The 27,579-nt window shown below is 50.1% G+C and overlaps 1 protein-coding gene across 2 annotated transcripts in view; it reads left to right on the top strand.

The window, feature by feature from the left end:
- The window catches only part of fgfr2 (fibroblast growth factor receptor 2), a 42,307-nt gene extending 34,969 nt beyond the window's left edge, over positions 1–7,338 (top strand). For both annotated transcript variants that reach the window (XM_080017248.1, XM_080017249.1), the window contains exons 16-18: positions 2,950–3,087; positions 3,931–4,036; positions 5,590–7,338. In XM_080017248.1, coding sequence (XP_079873374.1) covers positions 2,950–3,087; positions 3,931–4,036; positions 5,590–5,754 — 409 coding nt within the window. In that variant the 3' untranslated portion in view covers positions 5,755–7,338. The remainder of the gene's footprint in view (positions 1–2,949; positions 3,088–3,930; positions 4,037–5,589) is intronic.
- The last annotated feature ends 20,241 nt before the right edge of the window (positions 7,339–27,579 follow it).

Raw genomic sequence — 27,579 nt, 5'->3', positions numbered from 1 at the left:
TTCTCCCTGTCTCCCCGTGTCTGTCTCTCTCTCTGTCTGGCTCAAGAGCACTCATTCAAAAACATAGAAAGAGCCGAGCCACGGCCTCTCCGTGATGCTGACAGACTCTCAGATTTAATCTAAAATGATCTTTTATTTATTTGGCATGGTTTGAGTTTGGGCGTCTGGGCTCCACTGCTCATCACTCCTGGTGAGTTGTACAGAAAACATAGACATACTAAATAAGATGGAAATATAGGAGTGACGAGCTGGAATCCCCCCATTGGACAGAAGAGCAGAGCCCAACAGGTGGAGGCAGGGGAGGTGGAGGGAGCGCAGCAAGTAAAGCAGGAAGTAAAGCAGGAAGTTGGCAGGCAGGGCAGGAGGGATTGGCCCCATATAAGGGCCTGGAAGCGTGTGGCGCCGTCGAGTTGTCTGACAGAACTAGCTCCACAAGCTACGCCTCATTAGCTCACTGATTGACAGTCCTGATTGAAGTTCTCTGCTTTGAACATCAAGTGTGTGTGTGTGTGTGTGGGACACTTAAAATAAATGCGTTGCGTGCCAACCCTTGGGAGGTGGGGGGCGAGCATGTGCATCCAGTGAAGCGCGCAGTTAGCAGGAATTAAGTGAGTGTTTGTGTGTGTGTGTGTGTGTGTGTGTGTGTGTGTGTGTGTGTGTGTGTGTGTGTGCACGTGCGCGCGCGGATGAGCTCGTTGCCAATCGATAGCCTTGCTGGGCCAGTCGGAACCGGTTGAAGCCTGTGGGCCTTTGTGCAGCACTCGACACTAATGACATTTTGTCGCTCACTTACGTAATTAGCTTTTTTCAAATTGTGGACGGAGAGGCCGCACGGAGACGCTGGTGCCTGGGTGGGCTGCAGGAGGGGGGTGGTGACGGTGCACCGGACCGGCAGTGGAGGTGGAACGCTCCCACCCCCAGACCTGGGGTAGTGGCCAGACGGATCCATAAATGACATCAGATTAAATGAATAAATTACTTTCCAATGGAAACCCGACCACTGCAACAACCCCCGCCCCCCGCCTCCATATTTGTTTGTTTGCTTTTTAAAATGGATCTGCAGTGAGATCATGTCACGCGGGTGGGCTAAGTTAAGGAGAAGACAGTATTCACCGCCGCCGTGCTGCTGCTGCTGCTGCTGCTGCTGCTGCGCTCAGATTGTTCCATTTTGATTGGTTCCACTGATGCCTTCATTGATCGCTGCGCTGCCACATTCATATTCATGTCGCTCTCCGTCAATAACGTGAACACACATAAGGCGGCACCGTAAAGCAAACACGCTGCGGATGTAGGCGGAGTCAGACGGACAGGACGGATTGTGTTTAAATGGAAAGGTCGGCCTGCCGGCTAAACTCAGGTCCCTGAATGATCCTCCCCGATCGAGCGAGTGTTCTCTGATGCCGTCATATTTGTGCCTCTTTTTCCTGAGCAAGCAATGGGAGATTTTGGGCACAGAAAAATGTATTTTGCCAGCACATCAATTATTTCGGCAATCAAAAATGTGTTCTGTGCACAATAAATGTATTTGCATGTTTTATCCATATTAACGCGCTCAACTTTGCCTGCGCACAAAAACCTTTTGCCACAAAATCAACCAATCAGAGAATTTGAGAAGGTCCAATCCTGACTGGCTGTTTCGTCTCCAATCGCAACCCTCGCAGCGTCACTGGACGTAGCCCCGCCCCCTGCGGCCCCGCCCCCCCGCAGCCCCGTTTGACATGCGTCGCAGCCTGACAGAGGGAGGGAGTTTAGATTTCCATCCAGCGGACATGACAGATGTTGCTGTTCTCACCATTTGATTCTGTCATGTCCGCCGGCTGGAAACCTAAAATCCCTCTGTTTGACAGGCACGCCGAGCAAGAGTTTGCGAGAGGGAGTGTTGCAAATTAATATGGATAGTCGCAAACATGCAAAAACATTCATTGTGCACATCATTTATGCGCTTGCACAATATTGTGCACTGAGACACGTGTGCTAGTGCCTTAGTGTCAACCTGCACGGAGCGACGGGAACGGCAAAGCGGCGAGCGACGGTTCCTTGCCGTCAAAGGGAATCAGCTGAGTGTACCAACAAACGGAAAGAAAGGGAAAGAGAGAGAGAGACAGAGCGAGAGAGAGAGAGAGAGAGCGAGAGTGGAGGACAAACCTGTGGCTGGCTGTGTAAACAGAGCGGAGTCCCAGATAAATCCCAGACCCACCTCTCATCACCCAATGGCCACAAAAAACGGCACCCGGCACGCACCAGTGTGTGTGTTTCACCTCGGTATAGTACGCTCCTTTGTTGCCGCCACAAAGCCAGCAGGCTCTAGGTGCAAAAATAACTCCTTGGGCGCACGGTCGAGCTGTTCATCAGCTGGCGTCAAGGCGTTGATAGGTATCAGCGGAACGGAGACGTCGATTGTGAAATGAAAGGGAAGTGGTCGTTAGTTAACGGGCTCCTCCGCTCCTACTCTTCTGCCCTGTGGGTGGCCCGGCTGTTTGTTTGGTCGCGGTGTGACCGGACGGTGCCAACCAGCGTGACCGTCCAGCCAGGCGCGAATTTAGTCTCGGGGCAGGGCGAGAGTGGCACCACCCACAAGCCTGTAGAGCGGGTCGCCGACGCGCGGGCAGAGGTCGGGGATAAAAGACGCCGCCGAGGCAGCCACAGTCGCACCGTTGTTGTGGCCTCTTGTGAACCGCGCGGCGCTGCCTCAGTGATCGACATTAACGTGAGAGGGAACATATCGTTACATCCAGCAGGGAGGGCCGGAGGCTTTCGGCTCCGGAAAACTGTTAGCGTCATAGCTTCTAAAAGAGTCACCGCGGAGTAATCCTCTGGTGCGAGGGCAGCCCACGTCCTCGCTCCGGTCGTTAATGTGGCGGCATGAATGTTTGTCAGAATAATGTCGATGGTTGCGCCTGTCTCTCTCTCTCTCTCTCTCTCTCTCGCTCCCCCCCCCCCCTCCCTCAGCTGGTCCTTTGGGGTGTTGATGTGGGAGATCTTCACGCTGGGGGGCTCCCCTTACCCTGGGATCCCGGTCGAAGAGCTCTTCAAGCTGCTCAAAGAGGGCCATCGCATGGACAAGCCCGGCAACTGCACCAACGAATTGTGAGTAACTTCCTTTACGAAGTAAAGTACGAGAACGAGGAGACCGGGGACAGAAGCGACCCGAAGGAAAGAGCGGAGCAGAAGCGACGGAGCTGCTTTAAGCTCAGCAGGGCCCCCCGAGCAAGGCACCTACAGTTACTGCTAGCAGAGGTCAAACCAGCAACCATTCAGTAGTAGTAGTAGTTCAGCAACCACCTCACCCCAACGACACGTCTGACGCCAAGCCACAGACTTGCAGAAGGCCGAGGCTACTCGAGACCCGGTCTCCATCAGATCCATGCACCCCAGGGCTCTATGGCCACTCTCTCTGGTCTCCACACAGCTGCTCTGGACTCCTATCAATGTCCTGTTTTTTACAATGGCTCCTCTCTAGTCAGACAATGGTGCAGCCCCGTTGTTGGCCCGAATGGGTTTGACCGGCGATACAGTAGATAGACTCTGCCCTCTGGGCAGTGCCTGACGTGCACACTGACACACACACACACACACACACACACACACACACACACATACACACTTACACACACTGTACCACAGCATTTAATCCCCGCCATAGAACAGGCATCGCGGCCCATAGAGGAGCAACAAAGTAGAGAACTCCTGTAAAAAGCTCTGATTTGCTCCATTAATACCACGATACCTGGGTCCAGAGACATAAATCACCTGGAGCGCACTTGACAGGCAGTCCTGGGAAGTCAGAGAGACAAGTGAGGAGGAGCTGAGCAGCGTTGCCGCTTATGTTCACACAGACAGGGAAATGTGCCTGTATCGCGTTGCTGAGCTGTCTCTTGTTCCCGTCTCACCCCGTCTCTCTTCACCTCGCTTTCTCCCTCCCTCTCTCAGGTACATGATGATGAAAGACTGCTGGCATGCCATCTCCTCACACAGACCCACCTTCAAGCAGCTGGTGGAGGATCTGGATCGCATCCTCACCCTCAACACGAACGAGGTGAGAGGCGGCCGGACCTTCCCCCGGAGGCGCCGGGCCGAGCGCTTTGGCCTGCCACTCTGCCGTTTCAAAGTGAAAGTAGAAGCGGAATGAAAGGAGGCGCGGCGGCGCTGCATTCCCCCCTCCGGGCCGCGCCGCACCGCGGCCCGCCGGCGGGTCAGGCTTACCACCCATCTCGTGGGCGCTCGGTTTGCTTGAGGACTGATATGGCCACAGACAGGGCCACAGCCCCATAACCTTGCCCGACCGCTGCAGCCTTGCCTGGTTCCCCCCATAAAGGCATGTGCCCCCCACTCCACCCCCCACCCCCCCATGTCATGTGCGATATCCGTGCACAGTTGTTGAAATGGAAATCTGTCAGGGCCTGACTGCTATGAGACCGGGGCCTCGCATGCATTTCAATGCCAAAAAAGCCCCAACGTTGAGCTTGAACTTTTGAGATGTAATAAAGCGCCTTTTTGTTGTCTTTTTTTTCTTCTTCTTCCCTTTTCCTTTGCCCCAAACCGCTGGCAGATGTTGAGGCCTTCAGTAATGTGAGCCTCCACGTACTTAGCTGTGGGGGGGGGGGGTTGGAAAGGCAGTACTCATTTTCTGGAAAAGCCCGAAAACTCTTCTTCCTCCCAGAGAGAGAGAGAGAGCAAGAGAGAGAGAGAGAGAGAGAGAGAGAGAGAGAGAGAGAAACGAAGCTGAGATGAAAAGCACAAAACAACCGCAAAATTCTGGGTTGAGTCAAAAATGAATAACAGAATTTCTTGGGCTTTTCATCTTTCCTAATTTGATTTTTATTTACGTGTGTGTGTGTGTGTGTGTGTGTGTGTGTGTGTGTGTGTGTGTGTGTGTGTGTGTGTGTGTGTGTGTGTGTGTGTGGCTCTGTAGTCTCAAAGTCTACTCTCACTTCACAAACAACGCCAAAACTGCTTTTGCAGCGAGCCCAGGCTGCAGCTGGGTCAACCCCGAGCCCCCGCTATCATCCCATTCCAGCGGGCCACTTATTAACTATCATTCAGACGTTTTCTTGCGGGGTCCGATTCAAGATTAGTCGCTGCCAAAGCGTCACAAAAAAAAAGGAAAAGAGAAAAAGAGTGATCTGGTATGAGTTTGGGTAAATATTAGGACGGCAATACTGAGTCCTCTCTGTTACCGTCCTCCTGGAAAGTCCCCGCTCGCTTTGAGCGCTTCTCAGCGCTATCCTCGCTTCCTCTTGTTTTGCCCCTTTTTTTTCGACAGGCAACCAACCCCCCCCCCCCCCCCCCCCGTCTCCCTCTCTTTCTCTATAATTTTTTTTTATTTAATTTATTTTATTATTTTTCATGCGTATCGTGATTACCTTATCATCATTACTACTGTGTATTTAGTTCAATTTAATTGGTTAATTGAATTGTCTTTCAGTTTTTTATGCTTGTGCCACTGAATCAGTAGATGCTGAGTCAACTCTCTCTCTCCCTCCCTCCCTCTCTCTCTCTCTCCCTCCCTCCCTCTCTCTCTCTCTCTCCCTCCCTCCCTCTCTCTCTCTCCCTCCCTCCCTCTCTCTCTCTCCCCCCGCCCGTCGACAGGAGTACCTGGACCTGTGTGCTCCAGCAGAGCAGTATTCCCCCAGCTTCCCGGACACCCGCAGCTCTTGCTCCTCGGGCGACGACTCCGTCTTCTCCCACGACCCCCTGCCGGACGAGCCCTGCCTCCCCAAGTACCAGCACATCAACGGAGCGGTCAAAACATGATGAGCCCACCCTCGCCCCGCCCGCCCGCCCCAGCCTTTGGCTTCCCGCCTCCGCCCTCCGCCTCCACTGCCGCCCCTGCCCACCGCCTCTCCGGTCCCCATTCCTAGCCTACCCCGGCCACAACTCGTCTTCCAAAAACGCCCTTACCTGGGAGCGACCCCGCCCCATTCCTTCCCCCCAGACACTTCGACGGTAAAGGGGGTTTTCTGTCTTGTCGGTCAGTGAACCGCCCCCCAGCCCCCCACCCCGCGGACCGAGCAGGCGGACCTTCGCTCCCAAGGGAACGGTTTTCGCTCGCTCCGCACAGTTTTTCCTTTGACGCTGTCCGACCTCGAGCTTTTAGAATGTTTTTTGGGGGGTTTTTTTTCAATTCATGGACCCGGCATGAGAAACAGGACGGACGACAGGACGATTGGAACTGGAGCGGACTAGCAACGCGACAGGAGGGGGGAGCAAAGCCAGCATACAATACAGACACTGCCTCTCATTTATTTTTGTAATATTGTCACTTCTCTGTTTTTTTTTTTGTTTTGTTTTTTTTGTTATTTTTTGTCTTGGTAAGCCCGCAAATACAAAAGTTGAAAAAAAAAAATACACAGTATAATGTATAGTGCTGGGAATATTTGTAAATATATTCAAATATGTAAAAATATATATATTATATATTTACAGCGAATTATTTTTTGTATGGACTCCAGAATAACCCTCTATCCCTTCTGCAAGGCTCCCCCCGTCCTTCTGAGGGTGGGATGGATTTCAGATAGTCCCCTTCACACACACACACACACACACACACACACACACACACACACACACTTCTTGCCAGTGCACATACATCATGATATTTGCAAACACTTGTCTCGCTCTCACTCAGTAACACGGTTGAACCATTGGCTTTCAGGGACCGAGGTCGCATGCTAATTTATTGACTTACTTTCTTTTTTTTTTTTTTTTTAATGAATCAAAGTTTGAAAAAAAAAAATGAACAAAAACAACACAGAAGAGATGATGACGATTATAATAATAATAATGCTGATAATACGTAAATAATCAATTAAGTTTATGGCTAATTTAAAATGATTGTTCGGCAGTAACAGAAAAAAAAGATATTTTCTAGAGATCCAGGTTTTGTAAGTTTTTATATATGAATGTGAATATTAAGTTAAATTTTAAATACTGTATATTTTATAGTCAGCTAATCCCTTTCTTATGTAGATGATCCATTTCTTTCCGGTCACGTAAATCTTTTCTGAGCTCTTGAATTATGAAATTAGATGATTTCTGGATATTTATAAACGACTGCAAAGAGAGAGATTTTCGGAAGCGGCAGATCCGTGCCTTCATTTAGAACTAAATGTAGTTAGACTCTAAATTTATTTTTCAGAATTGAAAGTTGAAAAACAAAAGTATTAAATCGTTTGAGCGTTTTTTTTTTTTTCTTCTTTTTTTTCTACTGGACCAACTTTTAAGATGTTCTTTGCAGGTGTTTGTGCCGCATTTGCAAAAAATAAATGGATGGAGGAAAAAAAAAAAAGAGCACTTTGCCTTTGTCTAAATCTTTACATTTTCAGTTGCCCAGAAGGAGCAAGTCGCGCAGCGATGCTGAGGATGAATCGGTCGTCAGGACAGCCTGTCATGTATTGTGAGGAGGTACGATGCCACACACAATTGGCCTCTACTGCGTTTGCGTTTGACTCTTTAACTCACACACATACCACCCGTGTGGACTCGTGTCAGGTGACTTGGACTCGAGTCACATACAGTATATGAATATATTTAAACTCCAGTCGAGAAAAACCAAAAAAGACTTTGACTTGACTTTGAATTTCACAGCGATGACTCATGACTTGAGTTGCTACCCAGAAAACAACATAAAAATGATGCTATTAAAAAACGGTTTTGATGACGGGTTGCACTTTGAGTCCGACCGCAGCCAACCAAATTGAGCGGGGGGCAAAAAGCTCCGCACACACACACGCACGTACGCACACACACACACACACACACACACACACACACAGACACACACACACACACACACACACACACAGACACACACACACCTAGTCTCCATGTTGAGGTTTTAATAAATGATTGTAACTTTATGGCAGGATTGTTTTAGGTGTCCAGAGTATATCTGGAGAGAGAGAGAGAGAGAGAGAGAGAGAGTGAGCACTACAATATTTTGTTTTTATTGTCATATTGATGTGTCAAGTTTATTAAAGTTTATTTGGAAAGTAATTCATGTATATTTACTGAAAAGCATTCATGATTTGTGTAAATGTAATACACAAATTATTACTCGTGTTAAAAATATCAAATGGTATTATGTTTGGTGAAGAGCACATTGTCACTTATTAAGGATTCCAAACTCAAAGTTCAGGGCTTGAGACTTGACTTGGGACTTGACTTGGAATTGCCCGTCTTGACCTGGGACTTGAGGGTAAAGACTTGGTCCCACATCTTCTGTCCGCCATTTTGAGCTTCACTGCCAGACGTATCACGGCGTTGTGCGCTGCTGCGACTTACTCGGCTCAGGAAAAAGCCCCTTTTATACAACGATCCCACAATACTGCCGTAAAGAAGACCTCAATATCGCGGTGTGGCAGTTCCGCCTGAGAGTGGTGTTTTCAGGGCCCTCCGGCACGGGGGCACAGGCGGTGGGTTAGAAAACACATGACTTTTATTGTAGAGAGTGGGCTACGTGGAACAAGCCCAGAGCAAATGGACAACATGTCATGACAAGGGATCCTCTCCTGTGTGTGTGTGTGGGGGGATGGGGGTTTTACCTGTTACTTGTTGATTACTCTAACGAGAAACAGAGGCACAGCCACCTTGATCCTGCTCCCAATTACCTAGACCCAAGACAGGTGCGGCTGCTTAAACCACACCAACCCCACACCACCCCCACACCACACACGGCTTTGCTCTTTTGCACTGAACCAAACAAAGGTGCCATTATGCCGTCCCCATGTGTGATTTTAGATAACACGCCGGCTTTCCAGACTGTGAAGCACAACCGTGGGACTTGAGGTGCTTTTGTTAGCCGTGCACATTTACACCACTCTGCAAACGCCAGCAAAGTTGCTGTGCATCATAATGTTCTGCATCTCACAGTGTGCAACGGCGGATCCGGCAACGTGTTTGTGCAACCAGGAATAGGTTGGAGGGAAGTGGTTGGAGGCGGAATGGCGCGTTGGTCCCCGTTGGACCCTGTTGGCACGTCGCATGCGCGGCACGTCGTCACAAGGTCGTCACCGCGTCACACCCTGGTCCCGGCACGGCGGCTGTCCCTCACGCGCAGACGTCGGTTTCGGTCCGGTTTCGGCTCCGTGAATGTACCTTTGATACAGAAGGGGGGGTGGCGGTATAACAGGAGCAACATTCCCACCTTCAGCAGGATGTGTAAAAGGGTGTAAACTGCCTTACCCAGACACATCCACCGATGGCTTCTCCGATTGAGGGTAAGGGTCGCCATTTTCCCCCCGCCTATCAGGCCAAATTCAGCGGAGCAGACAGAATTGTCGATTGATGCGGTGGCGTCCGGGCCCGGGCCCCGGTCGGAGGTTTTATGCGTAAAAGCCAAAGCAAATGGCGGGATCGCAGCAAAGCACGGCGACCACGCGGCCTTCCCTCTCACCTCTCGGCCATTCAGAGAGGTAATGAAGTTGCCGGCGTACAAAGGGGAATGTGAGGCGAGCCGGTACGCCCACGCTCGGTAGTGTTCATCTAAAAGGGGCCCAGCGTCTGGACGACAGCCCGTTCGGTGGCACCTCCAGGTGCAGCGCAGACGGCTGCAAGGGCTCCACGCGGTGCTTTTACCCTTTGTGCTCCCCAATGAAGATGAGGATCATCAGGCCTTAACTTGCCCTGCGTCACACACGCACACACACACGCACGCAGACAGTAGACGTGTCCCCTCATGTCTCCGGAACCTGAAAAGGGCCTTGGAGGGAAAACTCAGTCAGAAAAACATGTTTTTTTTCTTTTTTTCCCCGATGGGACGAGGGGAAGAAAGGGAGGAAGAGCCCCGGAGGACTGGAAAAGAAAGAGTTGCAGGACAAATCCCGACAGCACGCACCCCCTCATTAACTGCGAAGAAGTGTGTGTGTGTGTGTGTGTGTGTGTGTGTGCGCATGGGGTGGGGGGGCACCCGGTTTCCGCAACGGCTATTGCACACTTTTATCAGAACGGTGGCACAGCCTTGCTCTATTGTGCTGTTGTAGTGTGTGTGTGTGTGTGTGTATGTGTGTGTGTGCGTGTATGTGTGTGTGTGTGTGTGTGTCGGGGGGGGGGGGCGGAAACAGAGGAATAGATTGTTCCGTCTCGCCCTCCGTCTCACACGACCGCTGTGTGCGAGCGTCCCTCCATCTGATGCCTCGTAATTCAGACGTGACGGCCGCTGTGTGTTCTGGAGGGATGTCAAGCAGATCCCCCTCGGAGAGGCAGGGACGCTTCTCCCACCAAGGTACAGGAACCGGGCGGAGAACGTTCCCCACATCCCCAAACGGGGAACTTCAGCAGACCCTCAAAGAGTCACTGGTCGTGAGCGGGGTCGCCAATCACAACCTGTCCTTTCAGGACACAATCAACTCCTACTCAGGGACCCTCGCCTGCAGCCCCCCCGGCTGAGCCATCTGGTGGCAGGGAGAGTGTGAGTGTGTGTGTGTGTGTGTGTGTGTGTGTGTGTGTGTGTGTGTGTGTGTGTGTGTGTGTGTGTGTGTGTGTGTGTGTAGGGGGCTGATGTTTGCACAAGGCCTGGACCTCTGGAATGTCAACACAAGGCTTTGTGTGAAGTTAGAGGAGACCACATTCACTGGAGATAAGACCCCAACCCCCCCCCCAAAAAACAACCATTACCACACACATACACACACAAAGCCCCCTGAGCCCCAGGGGGAGGGGAGGGGGCTGTTTTGGGCAGTAAGCTTGGGAGGTGACTTATGCTTCATTTTATTTTTGACCACCCGGTGACCACCAAATCCACCCCTCCCAAAACTCTCTCCCTCTCTCTCTCTCTCTCTCTCGCTCTCTTTCCGCGCTCTGTGAGAAGCAAGGGGCACACACATTAAACACACCTGTGCTGAGAGCGTTTTGGTCAAAGCACCTCCTCCACCATCAGGGTCGTGTCCCTTGGTCGACCGTGTGCACTGCGCCGCAGATAATCAACGGTTCACCACCAGGCGGGGAGGGGGGGGGGGCGGGGGACTTCTTGTGTTTGATTAAGAGTTTGCAAGGCCCCGTGTCTGGTTCTGCATCCAAGGATAAACAAAGTGTGAGCGTGTTTATATGTGTGAGCGTGTTTATGTGTGTGTGTGTGTGTGTGTGTGTGTGTGTGTGTGTGTGTGTGTGTGTGTGTGTGTGTGTGTGTGTGTGTGTGTGTGTGTGTGTGTCTGTGTGTGTGTGAATGTCTGTATCTGTGTGTGTGTGTGTGTCTGTCTGTGTGTCTGTGTGTGTGTGTGTGTGTGTGTGTGTGTGTGAGTGTCTGTGCATATGTGTGTCTGTGTGTGTGTGTGTGTGTGTGTGTGTGTGTCTGTCTGTCTGTGTGTCTGTGTGTGTGTGTGTGTGTGTGTGTGTGTGTGTGTGAGTGTCTGTGCACATGTGTGTCTGTGTGTGTGTGTGGGTGTGTGTGTGTATTCGTGTGCGCTGCCATGCAGGACAACCTCTACTCCACCTCTTCAATGGAGCGATCCATCCGACCAAACGGAGGAAGAGAACAGCGCGGCCCGAGCAACGTCATCAGCGAAGCTCCAACAAAAGTTTCGGATCTAATCGGCATTTTCATTTTGACTCATTTATCAACACCGGGGGGTCGAGAGGGAACTCTGCAAATACGACGTTGTGCGCACGCCGCGTTTGGAACCACTGAGTTTGCGTTCAGGGTGTGTTATGTTGTTTTTCAGTGGGTGCTATCGTGGAGCCGGGACTCGGTCGTCATGTTTCCCGGCGGTGCCAACCCCAGCGCGGGGCAGGGCTCTGCGTCACTCCCTCTGGTCTCGTGGGGATGATGTCATGGTGTGCAATCCATGCTCATGACCCCTCGCCAAAAGTGTCCTGCCGAGACGAGCAAGAGAGAAATTCAACAGAGCGATGCTTATTTTATTATTGAAATTTATTAAATTTATTATTGAAACGGTTATTATTATTGGATTTTTTTTTACATTTTTAAACCATTTATACATTACATTTCAAATGGTGATTGACAATCCACGTCACCAGTTCAATTTTCCCCTCTGTTTTACTTATTATTTGCTATCAATATTACCCATATTATTCATATTATTTATATTCATATTATTCATATTCATATTCTTATTGTTGTTGTTGTAGTTATTATGATTCTTCATATCTTTATTATAATTAAAATGATTGTTATTGTTATTATGACAATGATTATCTTTATTATAATTTTTTTTTTTTAATGTTCTTAAGGAGATAGTAGTGCTGTAGTCGTGGTAGTAGCAGTTGTACTTCTCATAATGGTAATAGGAGTACTTGAAGCGAAAGCAGTACTTGTACTTATTAGTGTTTTGTTTTTTACGAACGAATCTTGGGGGCGAACGAGCGGAACGGAATCACTTCCTGAAACGATGTAGGTTGAGCTCCCAGTCAGCTGCGGGCGAGCGTGGCTGATATCATGTGCACAGGTTAACATTTAATGTTAGTGTGCACACAGCCGCGCGCGCACACACACACACACACACACACACACACACACACACACGCATAATGTTATTGTTTTGAAAAGAGGACAGTAGTACAATGTAGAACTACGTAGAACTCTGAAGACTGGTTTTCTTTCAGCCATTCTTTAATGCAAGATTAAACGTTTTTAAAGGTGCAGCCTCACCACAGCCTCACCGCCTCTTGTGGTTTACGGTGCGCGGTGGAAGCTGCAATGGGGTGCGCTCAGACTCCTTTGACTGCGAGGGAACGGTGCATGTTCAGTGATTCGTACACGCTGAACGGGAGCCCTGGGTGGCAGACAGCCCTGCTCGCGACCGCCCCCCCCTCATGTCTTGAAGTCTTGAAGTAAGAACAAATACGAAATATTAATTAAAAAATTTGGTGTCGCAAAAAATATACCCGCTGTACATAACAGGGTTGGACGTTGTTGTAGGGTGGTAGTTTCAGTTTGCAGACGGCATCTTTATCCACCGCATCCTCAGCTCCCTGGCTCATCCTTCACAAACCGTCGTCCTCAGTTCACTTGCCGGCGAGCTGAGCGTCGGGAAAGCCTTTCAGTCCGGTGAGGGGGCTACGCTGTCTGAGCTCCGGTCAAGCACCAAATGATTCTTTAGAACAAATCCTTTTAATGAATCGATCCTGATGATTCACTACACCCAAAAGAACCGCTCTGCCCGGCGCCGCCGCTAAAGGCACTGGTTTTAATAGCAGCAGCAGCAGCGGTAGTACAGCAATAAATAAAACACAATGTTATAATGACACGATAAAAACTACAAAAGCATGGTGTTTAAAAAAAAATAAATTCTGAATAATTGTACTAGTTCCGCAGCGTGACATTCCTCTCCCAGGTCCGTTGGAGTCGATCCTGAACGTGGGGAAAGTTGCTTGTTTGTGCGGCTTGACCGTAAACGTCCAGGCATCCCGGCGCAGCCCTGCACCAACGTGGATAGAGATATATGGCTGTGTACACGCACGACAGTTTAACATTCTGACGCTGTTACTGTCATGAGTAAACACAGACCAGAGCAATAAAAAATGTATATATATATATATATATATATATATATATATATATATATAGAGTGGCCATAAATTATGTTTAATTGAAACTGTGCAGAAGGGTAGTTCATCAAGGCTATTGCTCCCAGGGGACTCGATAAAACGATGGTCGCTTGCGGTGCGGGGGGGAGGAGGAACAGGAACACAAGCAGTAGGGGAGGAAGGGGAAGTGGAATCATTGGGAGGTTAGTGTATTTTCACTCCCCAAATTCCCAGACAAACCGAAAATGCAACACACACAGAGGACAAAAAACAAAAAACCCCAACAAATAACAAATGTTGATTTTTTTTTTTTTCGGATGTAAATCCAGATTGCAGCTTTCCTGCCTTTTCCATCAATACTCCCTTGAGGAAGTTACCTTTTTCCCTGCATTGGCAACCCGCCTGGGCCCCGCCTGGGCCCCGCGTGGCTGGCCCTTCGTGGCTGGCCCCGCATGGCTGGCCCCGCACGGCGGGCCCTGCGTGGCTGGCCCCGTGGGGCTGGCCCTCGCCGTCAGAAATGGTTGACGATTGCAGTGACACAACACTGCAGCGACAGGCGTAGGATATGGGTCACATCAAATTGTTCCGACCAACAAGGGGTACCGGTGTTTCCCTTCCTAACTGTACCACTAATTTAACACTCCACAGGCACGTTGGATTAGTGGTTTTGGAAAATGACGCTTTGAAATCTCTGACAGACTCTCAGATTTAATCTAAAATGATCTTTTATTTATTTGGCATGGTTTGAGTTTGGGCGTCTGGGCTCCACTGCTCATCACTCCTGGTGAGTTGTACAGAAAACATAGACATACTAAATAAGATGGAAATATAGGAGTGACGAGCTGGAATCCCCCCATTGGACAGAAGAGCAGAGCCCAACAGGTGGAGGCAGGGGGGGGTGGAGGGAGCGCAGCAACACAGCAAGCAAAGCAGGCAGCAAAGCAGGCAGCAAAGCAGGCGGCAAAGCAGGCGGCAAAGCAGGCAGCAAAGCAGGCGGCAAAGCAGGCGGCAAAGCAGGCAGCAAAGCAGGCAGCAAAGCAGGCAGCAAAGCAGGCGGCAAAGCAGGCGGCAAAGCAGGCAGGGCAGGAGGGAGTGGCTGCTTAAATAGTCCTGCCCATATAGGGGCGTGGAAGCGTGTGGCGCCGTCAGAACTCGCTACGCCTCATTTCTCTAGGCTTCCCTAGTTGTTGTTCTTTTTTTTTGGCTCTCTCAAACCCTCCACCCAGTGTTCTCCGTCAATCCTCGTCCCCCCCACTGTCTCTCTCCCTCTCTTTAGCTGGAATTGCGTGGTAAAGTCCCTATTCTTCTGCTGAAATTATGTGTTGTTCAGTCCCTGAGGTCAGGCAAAGGAGAGAGTGTACCAAGTGCTCCAGAAATCCCCCCACCCCTCCGTCCGGCCGCCTGTCTCTCTCTCCAACTCTCTTTCTCTCTCTTTCTTTCCCTCTCTTTGCACAGTGTAAGGAAGTCATTAAAACAAAAAAGTGTTGTGCGAGTGACAGGCTCCTATACCTGCTCGGTTCTGCAACAACAAGAGTTCTCTCTGTCCTGCCTGGGCAAGACAGGATAATTACAGCCCCTGACTTAATCACTTACCTCAAAGTTCCTCACTGCCACAGCTCTCTCTCTCTCTCTCTCTCTCTCTCTCGCGCCCGTTCTCTCTTACTCTTTCCCCCTTTTTCACCTCTTGCCAATAGTCAAGCACTGGAGTGTTATAGATTGTTTCTTTTTGACAGACAATCAGGGCTGTGCGTCGAGGCTGCTCTAACACGCAGCGACGGGAAAAACGTCTGAAAGCGCGCTGCAGGCTAATGCCCGGTGACACGCGGCAGAGTTCATTCTCAGGTTAGCGTCCATCTCCCCCGGGCCCGACACATTAGTCTATTTTTCTCACAGTTTGCCTCTCTCACTGTCCCGGGGACCGCGCGCAGAGTTCTGTTCTAATTCGGCTTTTTCCCCCCGAGCTGATTGAAGCCTCGGTAGTCTGGGCTTGGAAAAAGAAATAAGAACGGGGCCAGGTTCTTGAAACACGGCCCTTTTCCGATGTGAATGCATTCCCTCCCAGGCTGCGTGAGGTGGTTGGCCCCCTGGCTGAGCAGAGAAGGGGGAGGAGAGAGGGGAGAGTGGCCCCTGAAAAGGTGCTTTGTGCTGGGTTAGAGCGGCCGGAGGCTGAGGCCTGTCAGAGGTTGTGGTTCTAGGCCGGGGGCCAGGCCTTCAGACCCTCTCGCTGGAACACGCCCCCATCTGCCGTCTGGGCTGCGAGGATGACAGCCCTAATCCTGGATAAGGGCTCCGTGCGCCATAGTAGGCAGTGCACAGGGCTCAGATGCCTGGGCCAGGCCGATCCACACCGCGGAGGGCTGGAAAAATAAACTGTTAAATAAAGCGCTCCTCAAAAAAGAAATGTACCCGAAGAACTCCAGTTTCGACCTATAAATGTGACTTGGCTTAATGGTGGCAGTATTCAATGTTTTTACAGATGATTAAAGTATTGGAAACGCATTTGCAAACCTGCGCCAAAAACAGGGCTGCGCCTGGCAGCCCGCCGCTAATGGTTGGATGACTACCGAAAGGGAACAAGATCAAGTGGTGTGAGATGATTTCAGCGTCATCAAAATTGATTTATTACATTTACAAAATACCTTGGCCGTCAACAGCAGAGGCAGAGCAGGAGCGAGCCGCCGCGCCGTTCGCTGGTGGATCTCTCCCCGCATAGGATATCGCGTCGAACGGCGGAGGAGACGGGGGCGACTCCCGTCTCTTTTGTCCCGCTGCGGGGGAATCGGTTTGACTTTTTGGAATGGAGAGCTGTGTTGGCGCACGGGAGGAGTCGGGAGTTCGAAGCAGCGCGGCTGAAAGACGAGACCTGGGTGATCAGCCCAGACCATGTTCGATTTGTTCCACAGGCGATCTCAGCCCGAGGAATTCTGCCTCGCCAACGCACTGCGGAGAAAAAGACAAGCATCCCCGTCCAACTGGCGAGAGTGCGGTAATCCATGGTCGTTTTAGAGGGAAGGGAGAAAAATGTGAACCATATTTTGTTCGGGTTATTGTGTTCGCCCCCGCTCCCCCCGAGGTTCTTGCAACAGAAGGAAATACCCCAGCTTTTGGACCCAGCCCAAGCAAAGCAAAAATTTCGGGCCCAAACCTTTTTGATACGAACCGAAAAAGAAAAAAAACATCGAGGAAGCCCCGGCCGACGCCGCGTCCAGTCCCTCTCCCCGAGCGAGGAGATTACCCAGAATCCTCGCGAGCTCCCTCGCAGAAAGAGACCGAGATAAGAGGCTTGCCAGCGATAGGAGACGGGGTAGATTTTGATTAAAAAAAACAACAAAAAAAAAAACATGCGTTAGAGAGATAGATAGGGTTAGATAAAAAGAGAGGGATAAAAATACACGGCCTCATCCGGCGTCCTCTCGCCCCGCCAGCCGCGGGCTCCAACGTCCAAAAGGGTCAACTCGGTGCACGGCACTCAACCGGTCCCCCTTGTTTACAGAGGTGTTAAGTGTGCGCCCCTCCAGGATCAGTCAGACCCATAATCCTCCCTCCGTTCCCCCACGGAGGCCCAGAGTGTGGGCAGTGTGTGCAAGTGGACATGGGTGATGGCAGACGGGGAGCGGCCCACCAGCCCACCCGTCTCAGCCGGGGACAGAATCCCAAACACGTGCAACACAGACCCAGAGAGCGGGAGAGAGAGAGAGAGAGAGAGAGAGAGAGAGAGAGAGGAGGTGAGGCACCTGGGATTGAGTGAAGGGATTTTCTTTCTTTTTTTTTCCCCCTTTCTCCTGAATGCGTTTTTTATTTCATGTCACCTTGTAAAAAAACGGCGTTCCCAGGCCTGGATGCCGGGAAGCCGGCGAGGCGGTCCGTGGGAGCTTTGGAACTCCGGCCAGGAACGAGGGCTTAGCGCGATGTGACAGGAGAGCATCTCCAGAGGGCTGCGGGGCCGTTAAGCGGGAACGAACCCTTTAATCTGAGTAAGACTCCCCCCTCTTATGGGCGGCTGCTCGTTGTCTTTCCCCCCTTCGACGATGGGTTTTCTTTTCTCTTTTAGACCAGCACAGTTCCACATACGACTGAGGGGAGAGTGCAGCGAGCAGAGCCTCCGTCAACACTACTGTGCTGCTGTCTATGGAAAAACTGAACCAAAGACGACCATGTTTGGTGAATGAGTAGATACTTTTCTCACAAAAGTGTCTGAGATAAACAATTTTTTTCCCTCTTTGGGCTTTGGTTTTTCTCGGGCCTTGCCTCATAATCACCGGCACGTCCATGCCGCCGCTCTCACCCTGAGCCGGGAGAGCGGGGAAATTCTCCTGTTTTCAGGAGCAGAAACCAAACCCGTGTTCGCGTCAACCGAAGTAACTGATGTGAGCTCCGGTTGACAAGCGACGTTGGCGGCTGACTTCACTGGTTCTGTATCAGCCGAGGACAGACAGAGCAGACCTCAGACCGACGCTCTTGATTTATTGCGGACGTTAACGTGCTGGCCCCTTCTCATCATCACCCAAATAAAAGTGACCAATAAACGCTTTGAAATATAAGCGACTACCTGAGTTTTATTGGGTCACACACTGACGCAGTTAAGTGAACTGGCTGGCTCGCTGGACGGGCACCACCCTAAACAGTTGCAGGTGAAGACACGGAACAGAGAACCGGACACTGATGAGGAGGCCATGTTCACTGTGGACGTCATCGTTCACAACATCAGAACATTTCCCTAAAAGTGGGACATGGTAAAACTAAGGGGAAGAGCCTCTTCAGTGTTTCTCTCCATGTGCAACAGGCACCTTCAAGTGAGAGGACCTTGTACAGCTAATGGAAACGCCCCCCCCCCACTTGAATCCTACTTCACTCAACCTCAAGGTATTTTCTCAACTGCTGTGATGTCATGACATCTATGGAGCTGCGTTTTGCATCGTTGCCGTTTTATGTCATCATTTAGCACACGCTTTTATCCAAAGCGACTTACAATTATCCATGCACGGATGGACCAATTGGGTGGTTAGAGGGTCTTGCTGAAGGACACTTTAGCACGCTAGCAGACGGCGCCGGGGATTGAACCGGCAGCCTTCGGATTGCGAGATGACCGCGAGATGACACGTTCTTCCGTGTGCTTGTGTGAATCCCTGCCGTTAGGTTTGTTTGCGTGGTCATACTCAGTTACCCTCGTCACCCGCCGTCCTTTCCATGCCTCTGCTCCGGTATTGACTTTCTCTCTGGCGTCAGTCCTGCTCGTTTTATGTCTTAAGGGCAAATAAACACACTGCCATGCACAGCGGACAATGACTCCCAGCCTCCTTCCAAACCAACACAGTCAGACAGGCGGAGAGGATCGCTGCGCTGATGTTGGACAAATAATACCCTTGGTTTTTAATTGTGTAAGTCAGTATTTACCCAGACACACACACAGACACACACAGACACACACACACACACACAAAACCAGAGTTCCTGAATGAACAGGACGCAAAAACCAATGTGCGCACATGGTCCCGACTCCAGACCTGTAACTTGGTGTGAGAGAGGTTGTAAAAAAGGAGAGAAGGGGAAAAAAAAATAGCTGACCACGGATCCCCAGAGAGTCCAGCCACTGGCCGCAGCCCTCGAGTTGGAAGGCAAAAAAAACACAGAAAAAAGAGGGAAATGCGAGAGTCCGAAAACTCTTTCAAGTCATTTGGACAAAAGCCGGAGAGAGAGAGAGAGAGAAAAGAAATACGGACACAGCAAATACAAGAATGCATTGCAGTACGGCCGCAACGACACACACACACACACACACGCCCACACACTCACACACGCACACACGCACGCACGCACGCACGCACACACACGCACACACACACACACACACACACACACACACATACACACACACACACACACACACACACACACACTCACACACGCACACACGCACGCACGCACGCACGCACACACACGCACACACACACACACACACACACACACACATACACACACACACACATTCGTGTTCTGGTATCAAAGTGAGGACCCCTGTTTCTAGTGCACTTCCAAACCAAAAAATTTGTAAATTCAGGGCAGACACACACACACACACACACACATACACACACACACGCACACACACACACACACACACACACAAATACAGTGTGTGTAACTATTCTTTCCGCCATCACACCTTAGGCATATACTGTAAATGAATTCACTGCTTGGCCCCCACAGGGCGGGGCTGTCATGGAGGGGCCTCGTAGACACAACAAAGCCTGACACTTCCAAACCAAACTGAGTCGACGTAACGACCCCCATAAATCACTGTTCAGTCAAATATGGATTTGCAATGCGGGTGAGTCATGCATGATGAATTTAATCCTTTTAATTAAATCTGCCGCAACTTTGGCCCAGGGTAAAGTGGGCGCAATGGAATAATTGCTTGCAGTACGGCAGTCAATGTAATATTTACTAATACAAACATTTCCATTTTCAAAATAAAAAAACACGCCTCGTTGTGTCGTACACGACCTCTTCTCTTTGTTTGAAGAAAATGACAGCTTGTCTGCGATGTGCACGCCAGGCGCTGCGCACGCTCTGCGGTGCGTGTGCGTCACAAGTAGTTTCTGCGTAGCTTTTGGAAATTTACGACGGAGGAAGATGTTTGGCCTTCCTGCCACTGCAGGACAGGAAAAAAAATATGCGTCTAATGTGTGTTCGCAATAAAACAAAATACACCAGCGTCTCGTGTGTGTGTGTGTGTGTGTGTGTGTGTGTGTGTGTGTGTGTGTGTGTTTTTTACAGCATGCCTAAATAGTAACACACACAACCACAAGCAGACGCACACAGACGTTCGCACGTGTGTGTCCTGGTGGAGACCTCGATTGTGTCGAGTCGCGGAAAGACGTTCATCCATTGAAAAGTGTGAGTTAGAGTTGAGGTGGGTGGAGGGATGGAGAGAAAAGAAAAGGAAATCGGATGGAGAGAGAGAGAGAGAGGGGGGGGGGGGGGAGATGGAGAGATTGAGTGTATGTAATTCTTGGCCATGGGTTGCGCGGCCTGTTGCATTCCTTCCGTGAAAGAATGCATGGAGTATAAAAGCCATTAACTGTGGAGGCAGTTCAGGCGAGCTCATTTACCACGCTGTAATTTACTGCCATGTTAATGATCTGGCTGCGTTAAAGTACGCCATGTTGACCAAAATTTCGGGACTTGTGTGGTTCGGCGCGGTTCCAGCTACGCCTGAGAGAATTATGGCTCAAAATGGCAATTAGAGAGTGGCATTTTTCCACTGGTCAGGAGAGCATTCCTCCTTTAGGCGTGAGGTTTGGAGTGTTGTTATTTGTCGTGTGTGACGTGTGTGCCTCACTTTCCCAAATTACGGCGACAAGTTGGGAGGGCACTAAGTAGAAAGTCATATTCATATCCCACCCTCTATGTGAATAAGTGTGACAACTATATATATATATTTATGTATATGTATGTATATGTATGTATATGTATATACTGTATATGTGCGTGTGAGCATCTGTCGTACCAATCCCCCGTAGTGGGTGTTATTATGATTGAAACAGTGGACGCATTGTTGCTTGCGCTTACAAGACCGTGGGACGGTATTAAAACGGTATTAATGGCAAGATTATGATCAATTTACCAACTTTATAAACTCTTAAAGGGCCAGCGCTGCATTTCAGTCGCTCCAGGTTGCTCGCAGGAGGGTCGTCCAGCCGCTGGGACGTTCCACCATGTCTGGGGGGCGCACCACCATGTCCGGGGGGGAGCACCACCACTTCTGGGGCAGCAGAGCGCCGGGAAAAAAGTCGCTCGGATCGGAGATCGCAGATCCTTTGAATGGTGCAGTTGGAAACCACGCTAAACCCTTCTGTTCCCATAACCCCCGTGCCACCAACCCCCACCGCACCCCACATCCCACCCCACTGCGGCCCCATGTCTCAACACCCAGCCATACTGTAAAATTATGGTCTAATTATCGTGTGTGCATGGGGGGTGCGGGTGGGGGGAGGGCCGCTGGTTAAGTTTCAGGGTCTAACTGCTGCTGTTGGCGTGATGCTATCTGCTCAGGGGAGGTGAGGGCTGTGTGTGTGTGTGTGTGTGTGTGTGTGTGTGTGTGTGTGTGTGTGTGTGTGTGTGTGTGTGTGTGTGTGTGTGTGTGTGTGTGTGTGTGTGTGTGTGTGTGTGGAGGGGGGTACAGACAGTATGGTGCCGTGCTCTCCGGAACTGGTAATGGACCGAGCAGTGCTTAACGAGCTACCCAGCATGCACGCACGTACGCACGCACGCACACACACACACACACACACACACACACACACACACACACACACACACACACACACACACACACACACACACACACACACACACACACTCACAGGGAGAATAGCCAGGGTTGGAAGACAGGGGTCGGTGGTGATGCCAGACAAAAGTGTAAAACGCTCCCATTTGAGTTAGAACACCATATAATTCTAAATACCCGTGTGCCTCACGGAACAGCCATTCAATCAGCCTCCACGCTCTCTTAGCGCCACGTCACGGTCCAAAAACCACGGCGAGGTGTGGTGGATGAGTGAGTGAGTGCGCTTCACCCTGTGCTGGGGGATAAAACAAACCAATCCCTTTCTCCCCACAACACAGTTGTGACAAATTATAAAGCCAAGCGGGGCCGTTTGCGAGGTCCAGCTGGGCAGCGCAGGCGGGAGCGCCTCGGTCACGCAGTCGTGTTTGGAGACGAGGGGAATGATGGGAGTCAAACTGTTGTGAGGGAAGAGACGTTGTACACACACACACCCACACAAGCAGGCACGCACACACACACACACACACGCACACACACACGCCCACAATACAGCTCATCTTTGCGGCCCCGCCACTGACCATATGGTGACGCTTAACAGAACCTTTTTTTTCTCGGCAATGAATTGTTTAATTTCACAACACGTTCCCATTCAGAAGAAATGTATTTGTGTTTACTGCACTAATGGAATTTGGATTTATGCAGTCACTAAATATTTACCACTGCGCGAAGAGCGGTACATCACATTTGTGATGCTTCCTCTGAATGAGGCCAGGCCGCTTCTTCTAAACAGAATGACTTGGGAATCTAAAAGTTGAACCATAACAAAGCCCGCATTGTTTAGTCTTTTTGTATGTTGTTGTAGAATGGGCTGATGCTGCGTCCGGAATGGAATGCCGTACTTTCATACGATCTACTACGTTAGTACGTCCAAAACCATAGTTGCTCAATTCATACGTGAGAAGTACCAGGATGAAATACTACAGCCGGCGAACAATCGTAGTATGGAAACACAGTTGAAGATGATGGAAAGCGTATCCCACAATGCACTTTGAGGGCGAGATGCCAGCAACTCAAGGACACTCGAGTTGCTCGAAAAAGTTGCCTTGAAAAAACTTCAGCAGCAAGTTACGATAGTTTGAGGCCTGGTTGAAGAGGAGGCCTCTTTTCAGAAAATGTCCAAGGACCCTGTCCCGGGGGTAGAAGGGGTTCGATTGTCCGTTGCATCAGATACATGCCTGCTGCCCGGGGGGACTGGATGGAGACCCCGTCCGCACAATGGAGCCCCAGAGTTACCTGCACGCTCCCTGAAGGCCAGAGACAATCAGGGCATTTCAGACCAAGCAAACAAAAGGAAAAATCCCTGGACTCCACTTGAGTCATGCTGTGTGGCTTGTGTGTCTGTGTGCATGTGGAGGAGATCAGGGAAAAGACCAAACGCTGGTGGATGGATAGATGATGTGATGACCGCTTGTGACACCCAATCCCCGCCTCGTCACGCCGTATCAACGATGGCGTGAAGCGATCGACAGGCTGTCCGAATGTTGCGTGCTTTCCGTTTGGGTTGGAGAGATCTAACGTCTTTTTTCTTGCGAGGCTTGGACGTCTGCCCCGTCGGACCGCATCTCAAACGCTTACCGCCAAAGCTTCCATGGCATTTGCAAAGGGTGTGGCTCCCCCGTCGTTGGCGGCGCTGTGTTGTTTCGGGTGGCTGGCTCGAAAGAACAGTCCTACTGTGTAGGGTAGGTAATGACAGAATCCGGGCGGAATAAAGAAGAAGGCGGAATTTTTCTAATTGTAGAATGAATCATCGTGTTAATGCCGCTGTTAACGTGTTGGTTGCAGGAAAGGTCAAAAACAAAAGCCCCGGCTTTTGTTTTTGACGGAAATAGGAGGGGCTCAAGAATGAACGAGCGGGCTGAGGGCGGGGAGGCGGTGAAAGGGTCAGGCCTTGGTTGAAGGTGGAAATCCGATCTTTCATTTTGATAAAGGGGCGGGCAGGGGGTGGTGGGGGTCAAGGACTGGAGTAAGTTATCCTGAAGCCACAGCGGGGCGGTTGCAGCGGCGCGTCGTTCATTTCGCCTCGTCGCCCCCCCGACATACCTAACCTTAACCATCCACCGTCACTGGCTTTAGATGAGATGGTGCACACAGTTGAAATCTCAGTGTCTGGTGGGGGCTGCCACATCCGGTTCCGGTGACGTCTTTGCTGTGCCTGAGAACTGTAGACTCAATACAGATGAGGTTTCTGGTTCCGGTGAGAGATACCACTTCCGGTGCCGGTGACGTCTTGGCTTGTGCGCTGTTGCTGCTGTTGCTGCTGTTGCTGCTGTTTTTGTTGCTGCTATTGTTGCTGCCGGTACAGTAGCCGCTAGTGTTGTCATTGCTGCTGGTGGTATTGTTGGTGCTGCTAACCTTATACCTTAACTTAACCATCTCTTACTTTATTCCTTAACGTAATCACCTCGAACATTATACCTAACCATAACAATCCCTAAACTTATACCTAAACTTAAGCATCGCTAACCTTATACCCTAATTTAAATATCTCCAACTTTGTACCTCAACTCAACATCTCTAACTTCTCTAACCTGAGACTTTTCCGGTTGCGGTGAAAGCTACCACTTCGGGTTGCGGTGAGGTCTTTGCGTGTGCGTTGCTGTTGTTGCTCCTGCTTTGGTTTTGCTGTTGTTGCTGCTGGTGTTGATGTTGCTGCTATTTCTGTTGCTGTGGTTGTTTCTGTTGTGATTTCACAGTTAGAGGATCATAAGAAGGGTGTGTTTTCGGAGAGAGAGACTCAAAAGGATCTGATTGAAATTGAAAACTTTGACCCGTAACTTATTGACGCTAATTAAAGGGCCGTGACTGGTTTAAGATGAGACGTTGCACACAGTTGAAATTTCCGTTTTCGGTAAGAGCTACCACTTCCGGTTCCGGTGACGTCTTCGCTTGTGCGCTGTTGCTGCTACAGTTACTGCTGCTGTTGCTGCTGGTAATGTCACTGCTGGTGTTGTCGTTGCTGCTGCTGCTGGTGCTGTTGTTGTTGCCGCTAACCTTAAACCTTAACTGGTGTTGTCGTTGCTGCTGCTAACCTTATACCTAAACTTAACTCTGGCTTACCTTACACCTCAACTTAACGTGACCTTATACCTCAACTTAACCATCCCTAACCTGAGTGACAGGTTAGGGATGACCTTTCCAGTTCCGGTGAGAGCTGCCGCTTCCGGTTCCGGTGATGACTTTGCGTGTGCGTTGCTACTGTTGTTGTTGCTGCTGCCGGTGTCCATGTTGCTGCTGCCGTTGTTGCTGTTTCTTTGGCTTTTGTTGCTGCTGTTGTTGTTTTCTGTTGCTGTTGCTGCCACTGTTGTTGGAGTCGCTTTGGTTGTCGTTGTTGTTGTCGTTGTTGTTGCCTTTGTTGTTGCTGTTGTTTCAGGGGCATTCTTTTGTAATGAGCGGCTGACAACTACGTTCTCTCATTCTTTTTTGTATTTCTTTGTAAAGTGAATTGTGTTGCCCTGGTATGAAATGAGCTCTATAAATAAAGTGTGACTTGACCTCTGCCGCCAAATCTCCCGCGGAACTCCTCCAGCGCCGCATCAATGGCCGCCCTCATGATGTGTTTTTGTTTTGTCTCTCCGAGCTGAGCCCTCCCCGTGCCTCCTGAAGCTCTGACCGGAGAGCGCTGCTGTTTCCAGTTAGCCCACAGTGGAAGTCTCTCATTTATGGAGCGAGGGTTTTTGCCTGAGGGGGGAGAGGGGTTGGAGGGAGGGAGGGCCCGTTTCACATGATGGCTGGCAATGAAACTTTTATTGAATCCACAAAACACATGCAGGTCTTTTCTCACATGCTGGACTGGTGATTTACACCCCCTTGGCTGCCAAATACGCTAATTGATTGCAGTGTCGTTTATGGGCACGGCCCATCACCGGGACACCGAGAGCGGTGTTGTTTACGACGGCCGCTCATCACGGTAACTCCTGCATGCGGTTGTGCGACCGGCGGGCGAGCTGATTCGCAAGGGTTTGAACCCACAACCCCGTGTGTCTTCCCCTCTTGGCTTGGACTGCTGAGCCACGGGCTGTTCTCATCGGATTGTGTGGAAACAACAGGCTTTTAACGTCCTCCGGCCCCGGGGCCACTTGGCGGTCAGAGGGCCCGTTTCCCAGCCGTGCCTGGGGACCTCCGGCACTCCAAACCTGAGGAACGCCAGTTAGAACTCTAAATCGCCGTCATCCGACATAAAATAAACGATTTATGTCATTTCCACTCAGGTTTCTGGCGCACACCGCCAGGGGTGACGTGCACTTGCAGTCGGAGTCTACGTGGAAAGGGAGAGGGGAGAGGAGAAGCTTGAGAGACAAAGCGCAAAGACGATTTGTTCAGCTCCTTGGCTCCGCCGTTAATGTGTGGTGCAATGTGCTTCAGTGTCAGTGACGGATACTCTGAGTCACGCTGGCGATGCACATTTTACCTCGACATTTATTTATGTAGCAGACGTTTGTGTGTCCAAAGCCACTTACGGCAGAGGACAGAAACAATCAAAGACGCCGACCATTGGAGCAACATCAAACCCAAGTGCACAAGCTCCTGTTTCTAAATTCAGCCAGATACGAGTGCAAGACGCTGCACGGAATCAGAATATAAAACAGCGTCGTTAGTCATCTCTTTTATGTTTTCAAAAGAAACAACTTCTTGGACCTCAGGCCTGAACGCATCCCTGACACCAGCTGGACGGGCTGCTGCACCGTTGCCTGCCTCATGGTAACAACAGACACGGGAGGAGGAGACGGAGTGGAAGCTGGAGGGGGAGAGAGGGAGAGGGTTTGAGGGAGGGAAAAACATTTTTACTAGGCAGAGCACTCCCCTCCCAGGGCTGGAGTGAGGGAATGCTGCTTTATGGACTCCCTGGCATCGACTGTGAGACACAACTCAGACAGATTTACTCTGTCCACTGTTAGTCTTACGAGCACATGAGCGGCAGATGAATGTCAGTTGACTGGATATACAGTATATGTATATATATATATATATACTGTATAAATATATATATATATATAATTATTATATTTTTTCCTCAAATAGTGACCGGGCCCTTTATTTAGCTTAACTGCAGGCCTTTATTGGAAGCAGGCTTCGAGGCAGGCTTTTATATCCAATTCTCTCTGATTATCAAGTATATTTGGTCATATTTAAGTATGAATTTAAAATCAAATTTCCGTCTGGGTGCCATGCCATGCAATCACACGTATGGTGAAAAAACATAGCCAGAAGCGACCCTTAAAGTTGCGGAGGAATTACAGTTTTCCGAGTTTGCCTTGAACGCACCACTTCCTGCTCGGCGCGCTGGAGAGCGAGAGCGCTCAGAGCGGGGCATTGGGAAAAGGAGTAAATTAAATACATCTCCAATAAAAACACACTGTTTTTATTTGCTTTGTTTGGGAGCGGAGTTCCGCACCCGAACAGCGCCGCAGCTCAGATCATTTTTTCTCCCGGGTCTTTATTTGAGGCATTTATTTGTTGGTGTAGAACACACTCCCGGCATTTAGTAGGCCCGCATTTTATTTGACTTTATATTTGAGGAAATACTGTGTATATATATATATATATATATACAGTATATAATCAATTGCCCTACTTTTCAAGATGTTTTTCAAGTCGGTGTAAAAAAAATGCTTTACATATTTATCTTGCTGGAGCAATGACAATAATCTCAACAGGTGTATTTGTTTAAGTTGTGAGTACAGTTATATTTTATTGCAATGTCCGGTCACCTTGCCTCACAGCGTATCCCTCGCTATCATTTTATCATT

The sequence above is a fragment of the Zeus faber genome, assembly GCF_960531495.2.
Source record: "Zeus faber genome assembly, chromosome: 16".
NCBI classification, from domain to species: domain Eukaryota; kingdom Metazoa; phylum Chordata; class Actinopteri; order Zeiformes; family Zeidae; genus Zeus; species Zeus faber.
The sequence above is the reverse complement of the archived record's forward strand: the minus strand, read 5'-3'. Positions and strand labels throughout refer to the sequence as shown.